General features: G+C 33.9%; 1 protein-coding gene across 1 annotated transcript; it reads right to left on the bottom strand.

Moving 5' to 3' along the window:
- Positions 1 to 9,931: 9,931 nt before the first annotated feature.
- LOC133334012 (uncharacterized) lies at positions 9,932 to 11,023 on the bottom strand. The gene has a single exon (XM_061542313.1). It carries the CDS (start codon positions 11,000 to 11,002, stop codon positions 9,956 to 9,958), a length of 1,047 nt encoding a protein of 348 aa, XP_061398297.1. The 5' UTR covers positions 11,003 to 11,023; the 3' UTR covers positions 9,932 to 9,955.
- Between the last annotated feature and the right edge of the window lie 68 nt (positions 11,024 to 11,091).

Below are 11,091 nucleotides of genomic sequence, written 5' to 3'. Positions count from 1 at the left end.
ATTTTTGTTTGAGGATTTTTTCAGTTAATCCTAGATCCTTGAATATTAGAGTGTAATGAAGAAAGTTATTCATATAACTTGTATTGTATTCTGGTATTTACAACCGAACTATACAGGTTGGCTTCCTAAAAAATATTCCAGAAGCTTTTTGAAATACAACAAGGGGTCTGTGTGTGAGACTTTTCTTGTGTTACAATAAACAAGTACAATGACTAAAAATAAATACAAAACATTCATAACAAAAAATTCCACAGATATTTGTCAACACAGAAATAAAAATAAATAATAATTATTATTAACAAAAATATATAAAAATATTTCCTTACATTGATTTTTGTTATGCGCTGTTTTTTGGCTGTTTAGGGGGCCACAGAAGACAGGGCAGGCACACAAAAACACAAAGGCGTAGAGGAAATTATTTTTTCTTTAAATTGAACGAAAAAACGTCAACTGTAATGAAAAATAAAAACAAGGAATAAAAATAAAAACGAAATAAATAATATATAAAAATTACAGAAAAATAATAATAAAAATAAAAATATATACACATATCTCCCTAGTGACGATGTGGCTGGTTGGTTGGGTTGGTTGACTAGAGCTTGCTTATTATTTGTTGCCAAGACAATGTTTTTGTTGTTGTTGTCGTTTTGTTGTCTTTCTTCTTCGTTTTTGTTTTCATTTTGCTGTGTGCATTCATTAAAATAAGGCAAATTTTTAGCAAGTACTTAACGTAGCATTTACTTAAAGGTACTTCACCTTCTGCTCCACCACCACAATCACCCTCATCTAGCCTCCTCACAACGTTTGCCACAGTAACACCACTCACTCTCATCATTATAATCATTATAATGAATATACGAATATAGTATACACATAACACACAAGGCACACAAACGCTTTAAATATATATTTCGTTTCACACCCCAGTATCACCTATAATGAGGGGAATCCTCTTTGGAATAGTTACTAAGGTTTAGGTGTATAGCCGCCGCCGACTTGGCGAAAAGAAGCCAAATAACCTTTGTACTTTTGAGAAACGGATGTGTAAGAAGGCCTAGGGGGAAGGCATGCATTGCTTTGCTACTGAAATGAAAAAAATCCTTAAATTTTTTCCACACCATTTTCACAAGTTTATGCAACTTTGGATTTTGGCTTTCCACGTCGTCATTTAAAGCCAAAGATCCAAAGAAGTGCAAAATATATATACATACACACAATATGCGCTGGCTGCTATATATATATATATATATATATATGTTTTGCCAAACTCTTGTTCAAGCACGACAATCACTTCAGCCAGCTAACCAACCAACCAGCCAGCAAATTGCACCATTTCACTCTAACCTCACTTTATGTACTTGAGGTTTTTCTTCTTCAAAAAATCTTTTTTTTTGCTCTTCTCTGCTTTTACCTTTATTTAGTTGAAAAACTGCGTACAATATTTCACAATTGGTGATTTTTTAACGCTTTGCACACGAAAATTTTCAAAACGAAAACTCAAAATAATTTTTTTTCTTTGATGATGAACGAACTTCACAAGTGATTGTGTCTCAGTTTGCAATTATTCAATGCACGATTGATTAAAATGGGTAGTATTAGGGTTCACTAGATCGACTTTTGTTTAGTGTGGTTAGGTTGCAGTAGGTGGATAATGTCAAAGATAACACACAATGTATTACTGATGAATGATAACACATGTTAAATAATGTAAAGTGCACAGGGCACAGGTCAAGCTGTAAGTGTAAATGTGTTTAGATGATAATTTTAAATGTTTTTTCTTCTAATAAATCATTTTATTGGGTTTCTCCGCTTACTTTTAACTTTATTTTGTTAAAAAAAACTGCAAAAAATATTTTACAAGAAATTTTCAAAAAAACTCAAAATAATTTCCCTAGGTCGACTTTGGTTTAGTGTGGTTAGGTTGCGATAGGTTGATAATGTGAATGGTAACATACAATGTATCACTGATAAATGATAACACATATTAAATAATGTAAAGTCCACATGTCACAGGTCAATCTTTAAGTGTAAATGTGTTTAGATGATAATTTTAAATGTTTTTCTTAAAAATCTACATTTATTTATTTTCTCCACTCACATTTGCCTTAATTTTGTTAAAAAACGGCGTACAATATTTCACAAGAAATTTTCAAAAGAAAACTCAAAATAATTTGATGATTTTGCAATAATTCAATGTACGATTATTAGTGTTCACTAGAATGACTTTAGTTTAGTATTATTATGTTGCAATAGGTTGATAATGTGAATGATAACACAATGTATCCGCATTCAGGGAGTAGAGCAGAATGCTAACAGACACGCCCACAGGTAGTGGGAAGCCGAATATTATTCATTGGGTAGCTGTGAATAACAAATAAGCAGTCGCGGAAAATCAGCGGGCTCAGGGGGAGAGTTTCGGAGGAAATGACCGAGTGTCTATGATCCCTGGGCCGACGAGGCGAGAATGGCGCTCCTAAATAACCATATCAAAGGTCTGGGTTACTACCATTTTAAAGTGACCCCCCTAACGCTGGAATGTCATGCGACCTCGTGCCCATCAACGTTCTACGGTTTGCAGTCAGGATCCCGACTGTATTAGAACGGAGCTTTGTTGATACCAGGCTTAGCTACCATGGTCGACCTCAATCCCTCACATACAGCACATTCTATGGCGCCGAATTTTAATAACACCCCCCAAAACAAAAACAAGTTAGTATGCGATTTTCCACTGAAGATGGTGTGTCTGCCTTGGCACCCTCAGTCTTGAACTTCACAAGGTCGGACCTCAATGAGCCCCTCAAGTGTTCAGGACCCAAGCTACCCCCTGGACCTCTCTTTTGCCTCATACCTCACTCTCGACGACTTGAAGGAAAGCCTGGAGAGGCAGTCGGATCTTCTCCTCAACCTAATAAAAGAAACCGGCTCCGTCTGCCTTAGTCAGGAGAGCATCCCGAATCAGCTCTGGGACATCATGGAAACTACAGTGATTAGCACTACGGTGAAAAACACGGTAGCGACCATGGCGTCTCCTCCGAAGCAAGGAGAGTCCTCCCAGTTGCTGACTATGGAAGTAAACCCTGGCGAGGTTGAAGATCTGCACTCAATCTCCACGGCCAGTAGTGATGTCGCGAGATTACTCAGACAGTTGGCTGTCGAAACGGATACTGGTACTGATAAGACTCCCGTCGATAAGATGGACGATTTATTAGTAACAGTAACCGATTCATCGGACGAGACAGCGACTCCATCTCGGGAAAGGAGTTCCTTTTAATCAAGAGGAACCTTATATTTATCCGGAAGTTCTCCAGGAACTATCCGAACGATATTGAGAGGGACTTCTTGATTGAAAGGATCCCCGACCCATTACTAAGACCAACACGGTAGTCCCTTCAAAGAAGGGTTCTGTCAGGGGGTTCTAGTACACCTAGTGCGGCCTGAGACTTCTAAACCCTCAGCACCTCCCAAGGGTAAACTTAGTACTGCGAAGAAGACCGATAAGACACAATCACCCTCTGTCAATCCACCCTCTGTCGAATATCCAAAGCGGATACCCAAGGCTGTGACAATTGGGCAGTTGCTAGTGGATGCGCCGAAGGTAGCGAGTGCGAAGCAGGTGCTTGCGTTGGCTGGGCATATCTTTGCGGCGGTTGCAAATCTCGGCCACAGCCCACAGCTGTCAAGAGAACGAGGTCCTCGGAGGAACAACAACCTGCTGCAAAGAGATCGTAGCGTAGAAGATGAAACCTGCCAACCTGGAAAATGTCCTCAAATCCCCAAAATACAGAAATTCTGGAGACACCCATTTATGGGGACTACCCTAAAAAGTGCACCAATATTAATAATTTTTGGTAGGGAGATTTTTCTACCCCATATGAACCCATAATACAAAATTAAGTCAATTTGATTGGAAAATGTCCTCAAACCCCCTAAAATACCGAAATTCGGGAGACAACCTTGTATGGAGACTACCTACCCTAAGAAGGGCACCAATATTAATAAATTTTGGTTGGGAGATTTTTCTACCCAATAAGAACCCAAAATACAAAATTATAGACAATTAAATGGGAAAAAGTCATCAAAATACCGAAATTCGGTAAACACCCATATATGTGGACTACCCTATGAAGTGCACCAATATTAATAATTTTTGGTAGGGAGATTTTTCTATCCAATAAAAATCCCAAAATACTGAATTACCGTCAATTTGTTTGGAAAATGTCCTCAAACTCCGCAAAATACTGAAATTCGGGAGACACCCATATATGAGGACTACCCTAAGAAGTGCACCAATATTAACAGCCTGTTTTTGTAAATGTAAAATGTCCATTCGTTCGTCGAAAAAACGAACGATTACTCATTTTGGTTTTCGCAAACAAATTACCGGTTGTAGTGAGTGAGAAATAGGAAAGAGCTTTTGGTATTCGTATTTTTTTGGTTTTTGTTATACAAAACGGTGCGTTATTTACGAACAAAAATGTCAAAAACAAACGAAGAGAAAATACCATTCGTTTAAAAAAAATAATAAAGAAAACTATTTGTTCATTACAATTTGTGTGTTGTTAGTGAAAAGAACGCAACAAATATGGAAAATACTGATGAAATATATAAGAAGAAATGGTTTGTAAAAAATTATATATCCCTATGAAATGTAAAAAATTATATTGAATTGTTTGAACCCCTAGCAACAAAAGGACAACGATTGCCCAATTCCAAAAATTGGTTGATCTCATGGAATTTTACCCACAATTAGCAACTGGCCGTCCTGTTTTCGGATCCAATAAATTTGAAGTGGATAACAAGTGGAATAATGTAGCTGTATCATTAAATGCCATAGGTATTCTCCTTTGGAGAATATTTTGCTTTTCTTTATAATTAAAATTAATTGCAATCGTACCAAACATTTTGAATTTTCTATTTTGACACTTTTTATGTAAAAAAAAAACTGTTTGTAAACAATAAACAGAGTTACCCTCATTTTGCAATAATTCTATTGGAAAATTTGCAACAAGATACCAAAAGAAACACTTTGGCACTAATGGTTAAAAACGAATGAAAAAGCTCAATCGTTTCTAGACGAAAGCTTTTACAATTATTACAAAAACCAAATTTTCGACGTATACGTTTTAATACGAACGATACGTGTGACTGCCGGAACAAATTACAAAAACAGGCTGTAATAATATTTAATAGGGAAATTTTTTCCCAATTCTCCTATTGCGATACCATTCTCCTTGCGAGTTCTATTGTGACATCAACAAATAGACAGAATATACATTTTAGATACCCGTGAATATTTGGAAATATTGCGAACGGAATGTCAAAATTTATTATTTTCCCATAATTTTGGAATTTAAAAATCTTAATTATGCTTAATCGCACATAATTTCATGCCAACATATACCAATTTGACATACGGTCAATTACAAGGTATTACATCGTGACACGTGATTTTTACAAAGTACGCAATTAGTGTGTTACGTATCGCAACGGCGGTACTGCAGATGTTTTGTTTTTATTTCTTAAATTTTAAACTTAACTCACTCACTATATTTCAAATTAATTTTACAAAAATAAATAAAAAATAGTTTTTATTATTTTTTTAGTTTTCTATGTGATTTTATTCTTCCATTTGCTACATTTCCTACTTTAACAATGGCCGTTGAACATTTTTTGTTCACAAAAATGAATCTTTGAACCTCTTTTAATTGTTTACACAGCCAGTTGGTGTAAAATCGCCCTACGGCAACTGCAGATGTTTTATTTTTAATTTTTTAAGTTTGCTCACTATATATTTCAATATAGACTTAACAAATTTAATTAAAAAACTCATTTTTATCATTCTTTTCAGTTTTGTTTGTGATTTAATTCTCCCATTTGCAATAATATTTATTTCTACAATGACCGTTGAGCATATTTTGTTCACTAAAGTGAATCTGTGAACCTCCTCTTTAGTATTTTTGCACATCTACAGACAAAATGTAATTATATTAGCCATTTTGAAAGCAAATTGGATGATTAAAAGCATTATTATTTTTTTCTGATAAACATTTGAAATAAATATGCTTCCATTCGCAATATTTTTGGCAATAATTTTTTTCTGCATTGGTTATTGAATTACTTTCGTTCATTAAAGTTGAATCTGTGAACCTCCCTCTCTTTTTTGGCGCCATTTATAGCAGCAATTGTTATTGAGCAATATTTGTTCATTAAAGTGAGCCTATGAACCTCCTTCTTGGTAATAATTAATAATGTTGAAATATTATGAATTTCAATTAAAAAAAGGATTGAAAGGACACATACGCACTGTTTCTCTTTGGATATGAATTTGAAACACCAATGCCACCATTCACATCAATTTTATGAAATATTTCTCCCAGTAATGGCTATTGAAATACTTTTGTTCATCAAACGTGAATCTGCGAACCTCCTTCTTGGTAATAATTTATAATGTGAATATGCTAGGAACTTTTACAGAAAAAATAACTTAAAGGGACTGTCTAATACCATTATTCTCTCATTGATAAGTCTTTGAAATACCAAATCCAGTATTCACAACATTTTTGGCAACCATATATCTCAGCAATGGTTATTGAACTACTTTCGTTCATGAAACGTGAATCTGTGAACCTCCTTCTTTGTTTGGCGCCATTTATTGTAGCAATTGTTATTGAATACTTTTGTTCATCAAAATGAGCTTGGGAACCTCCCTGTTAGTAATTATGTGAATATTTTATGCATTTTAAGATGGAAAACAATGAAAGGAGAATATATGTAGTGTCTAACAGCATTATTCTCTCATTGATAATCATTTAAAATACAAAAGAAAACATTCAATACACTTTTTGGCAATCATTTTCCTCCACATTGATAATTGAACTACTTTCGTTCAGCAAAATGAGCCTGTGAAACTCCTTCACTAGTATGTACACAGCTGGCTGGTGTAAAAACGTCCTACAGACAAAGTTGAAGAATATTTTAATTTCGATGATGTAGAGTTCCCCCCTTTGGTTTTATTTAAACAAATTGAATAAAACATCCTGTTTTTAATTTTAATATTTTGCATATATTATATGATTTTTATTTAAGAATTTCCATTTATTTCATTTTCTTTTCTCTTGTAATTTTTCTTCTTTTCACATAGGTTTCTCGGTATTTTTTGGAACATTTTTCTTTTTGTAAATCTTCAATTTTTTTGGATTTTCTTCAGATTTTTTATTAATAAAACGAAAAGCTTTAAGCTTTTAACATTTTATTGATTTCATGTTGTTACCATTAGATTATTATCAATAATAATAATTGTTAAATATTAATAATACTCTTTTATACTAAAAATTTATGATTTTAATTTAAGTGTTTTTATTTAATATGTTTTTTTTTTATATAAATTAAATACATTGTAATGGTTTCTTTTGTAAATGAATTACAAAAAATGAAAGAAAACAAATAATATTATAATGCATATTTATGTAATAATAATAATCATAAACTAAAATTAAAAAACAAAATAACTAATTAAATTTAATTACATATTTTTTTATTTTACTTGGCTTATGATTAATGCTAAACTTATAACTGTGAATGTGTATGTTTTCATGTTTTTTTTATTTTTAATTTTTATATATACAAGTTTATGGTTTATTTTTTATTTTAAATAGCATTAAAAGAGTTAGAGAGAATTATGGAATTTCAAGAAATTTTATTTCTTTGTGTGTGGTTTTTTTTAACATTAAGACTATGTTTTCTTTAGAGAAATGTTTTTTATGATTTAAGAAAAAAATAATAAGCAGTTCATTTTTAGAAAAAAAAATATTATTTACATAAATATTTCGAAAAAAGGTAAAATGTAAACAGCTTTTTACAGTTAATGAGAGTTATAAATATTTAGTTTTTTTCTTTTGAATATCAATAATATAATTCATTATCCTTCAGTTCTGTTTCGAATTGTAACACACAATTTTAATAGGTTTTGATTGATTCTCTTTTGAACAAATAAAAAAAAACAAATAACTTATTTTTTCCTTTTTTTGGCAAGCATCAATTGGGAATATTTTTTTTTAATTTTACTTAAAAAAATAAGTCATTTGTATGGATTTTTTATTTTACATTCTGTTGCCAAGATCTTAACAATTTTTTTTGTGGAAAATAAAAACTAATAAGAAAACTTAACATAAAGTTTTCATAGAAAACATTTTTACATATGTATGTATATAGGACAAAAATAATTCATTTTCATTTTTTTAATTGTTATTATGTCTAAATATTAACATAATAATTATTTCTTAATATTATTAAATTTACATAAATTAAATAATATTATATTTTTTATGAATAGGGTAGGTGTATGCTTCGTGATTAGGAGGAGTTTTCTTAATTATAGAAAATTAGAGAGGTATTTTTTAACAAAATTTGGCAAAGATTTTTTCTTTTCAGGGAATGAAAACCGAATTTTTCAATGACTAGATTATGATTTTTAAGTGAAAAAGAGTTAAATACATGTATGTCAGTACTCTCTTTTCTCTCTCATAACCCTTTTCTGTATTTTCCATATTAATTTTTGTCATCATTTTAGTGGCATCTACTTTTATTACTGTATTAATAATGCAAACCTGCTAGATGATTGGTGTAAACACGCCCTTTTCTCTTTCATACCACATTCACATTTCCAAAGTGATATGTTTTTACTTTAAACGTCAAATGTACATAAATCTCCTTTTATATTCCCATATAAATTGTGTCAAATCGCCTTATAAAAATAATATTATTCAATTTGTCCTCTTTATGTTATAATTATCACATTCTCCTTATTTTTCAATCTTTTTGGCAACCTTTTTCCTTAACAGCTGCCATTTGAACGAGTTTCGTTCATCAAAGTGAAGAGATAAAACTCCTTCTTTGTATTTACAAACCTAACAGGTGTAAAATCGTCCCAATGGAGGTAATGTGATTATTTTATGAATTTTAAAGGAAAAAATAATTGCAACGGGATATTTGCACTCTCTAATAGCATTAATTTTGTTTTTGATAAGCATTTGAAATATTAAGTCCTCAAATTTTAGGATTTTCCAATTTAATTTAACAACGGCCAATAATCGCCTGTCGTTCACTAAAATGAACCTGTGAACCTCCTTCATTTTGTATTTCCACAGCTGACTGAAGTAGACATGCATATTAAGAAAAATGGGAGAAAATAAAAGGGATATTATCTGTCATCTCTTCTGATAATGGGTAAACCCCTCTAGAAAAGGGTGTGGTGTTTTTTAGATATGAAGAAAGGCGGGATTGAATTAAAGGGGTGGTATACATAATTGGACGTTTTTTGGTCATGTGTAAAATCGGCTTTACAGAATGCAATAATTAAGTTTTATATAATTATAGGACGTTTTTACACTCTTCATCAATTGGTATGGTTTGGCTGTCAGACATACACATTTTTTTATTAAAAAACATGAATTTAGGGCAACAGAAGAGAGGAAATAGTGTAAATTCATTATATATATCTCCCTCTCTTTTTTTTTTGACCCAAAACCTCGTTTTCTTGCAGTAAAATTTTTTTATGTCTGACAACCAAATTGTCAACAATTATTATATGACGTTTTTACATCCGGAAGATTTACACAATTATTAGACAAATTAAAAGTGGCCTGGCCACACATGAAATTAATAACGGAAACTTAATTTTTTACAAAAAACAAGGACTATTTGGCAGTAATCCTTAAAATTTAAAAGAAATAAATAAATTTGAATGGAAAATTTAAAAAAAATATTGGATTTTCATTCCCAAAAAAAATCTTTGCTTGGAATTTTTAAAATAGTTTTTCAGAAAAAGACCAATTTTTGCTGTTCTTTGGTTCAATTGTGTGTGTAATGCAGGGAGAGGTGAAAGTTAAAGGCCATATACAAAACGAGATTACCAGGTTAATATTAAAAAAAATAAATATGTTGTTATACCTTACATTTAAAAAGTATCACCAGCATACCAGGGATGTATCCATGGTGCCGAAGGTGGTGGTGTGGGTGGATAAATTGTGGGCGATGGCAAACCATGGGCTCCGGCAGCGGCTGCAGCCACACCAGGTGCCAAATGTGCCTGATAGGGATTAACTAAGGCCGGGGCGGAGAAAGGTGCTGCCACACCGAATAGGGCAGCCAAGGCGGCAGAAGAATTTGAGACAGCTGCCGCCGCTGCTGCAGACGTTGTGGAATTTGTGGTATTGTTACTGGCGCCACCATTGTTGTTGGATGATGATGATGTGGAGGCTGTCAATGAGGCCACCGAAAAATTTGACGACTTGCCACCACCTGCTGCTGCTGCATTGGATGATGTCGAGGCCAATGATGAGGCCGAGGCATTTGATGAAGACCTCGGATGGCTGGATGCAGGTGTAATATCTCCCGGCGTGGCGGCAGAGTGATGAGCGGCTGCCGTAAACATATTTAGGAATTCGGATGCTGTTGCAGGTGTGCTGGAGTTATTGGCGTTATTTTGTGATGAATTATGGCGATTAGCCTCTGAGGAGGATGACGACAAAGATGATACTGTTCGGGATGATGATGATGAGGAACGTTTTTGTCCGCTTGTGGAAGATCCATTAACAGCTGATGAGGATGCTGCAGCTGCACCCAACCAATCAAAAGGATTGGCAAAGGGATTCACCGCACTCAAGCTAGAGGCGGGGGTGGCCGTAGCACTCAGGGGTGGACTTAACATGGTGGCAGCTGCTGCCGCAGCCGAGTAATAGGCCGCTGCACTTTCCGCAGCAGCTGCGGCAGCCAATTGTTGGGCTGCCGAAAGTCTTTGTGTCGTTTTGCTGGAGGAGGAAGACGAGCCTCCCGCCGACGATTTATTTGAGCTGGATGATTTCTCATGTTGTTGTTGCTGCTGTTGCAAAATCTGTTGTTGATGCTGATGGAATTGCTGCAAAGCATTATGCTGTTGCTGTAAAAGTAATTGTTGTCGGGCTGCTGCTGCTGCCGCGGCAGCCGACGATGGGGAGTACAACATATCGAGCGCATGATGATGTGGATGATGAAAAGAGGAGGAGGATGCTGCAGATCCAGACGATGACTTGCCATTTTGTGAGGCACCACCAC

The sequence above is a fragment of the Musca vetustissima genome, unplaced genomic scaffold (genome assembly GCF_032173495.1).
Source record: "Musca vetustissima isolate MV318-11 ecotype Yass unplaced genomic scaffold, APGP_CSIRO_Mvet_v1 utg2072, whole genome shotgun sequence".
Classification (NCBI taxonomy): Eukaryota; Metazoa; Arthropoda; class Insecta; order Diptera; family Muscidae; genus Musca; species Musca vetustissima.
Note: the sequence above shows the minus strand (reverse complement) of the source record. Positions and strands in the feature narration are given on the sequence as shown.

Coding starts and splice junctions, on each gene's coding strand:
- LOC133334012 (XM_061542313.1), bottom strand. CDS start 11,002: ATGTTGTACTCCCCATCGTCGGCTGCCGCGGCAGCAGCAGCAGCCCGA.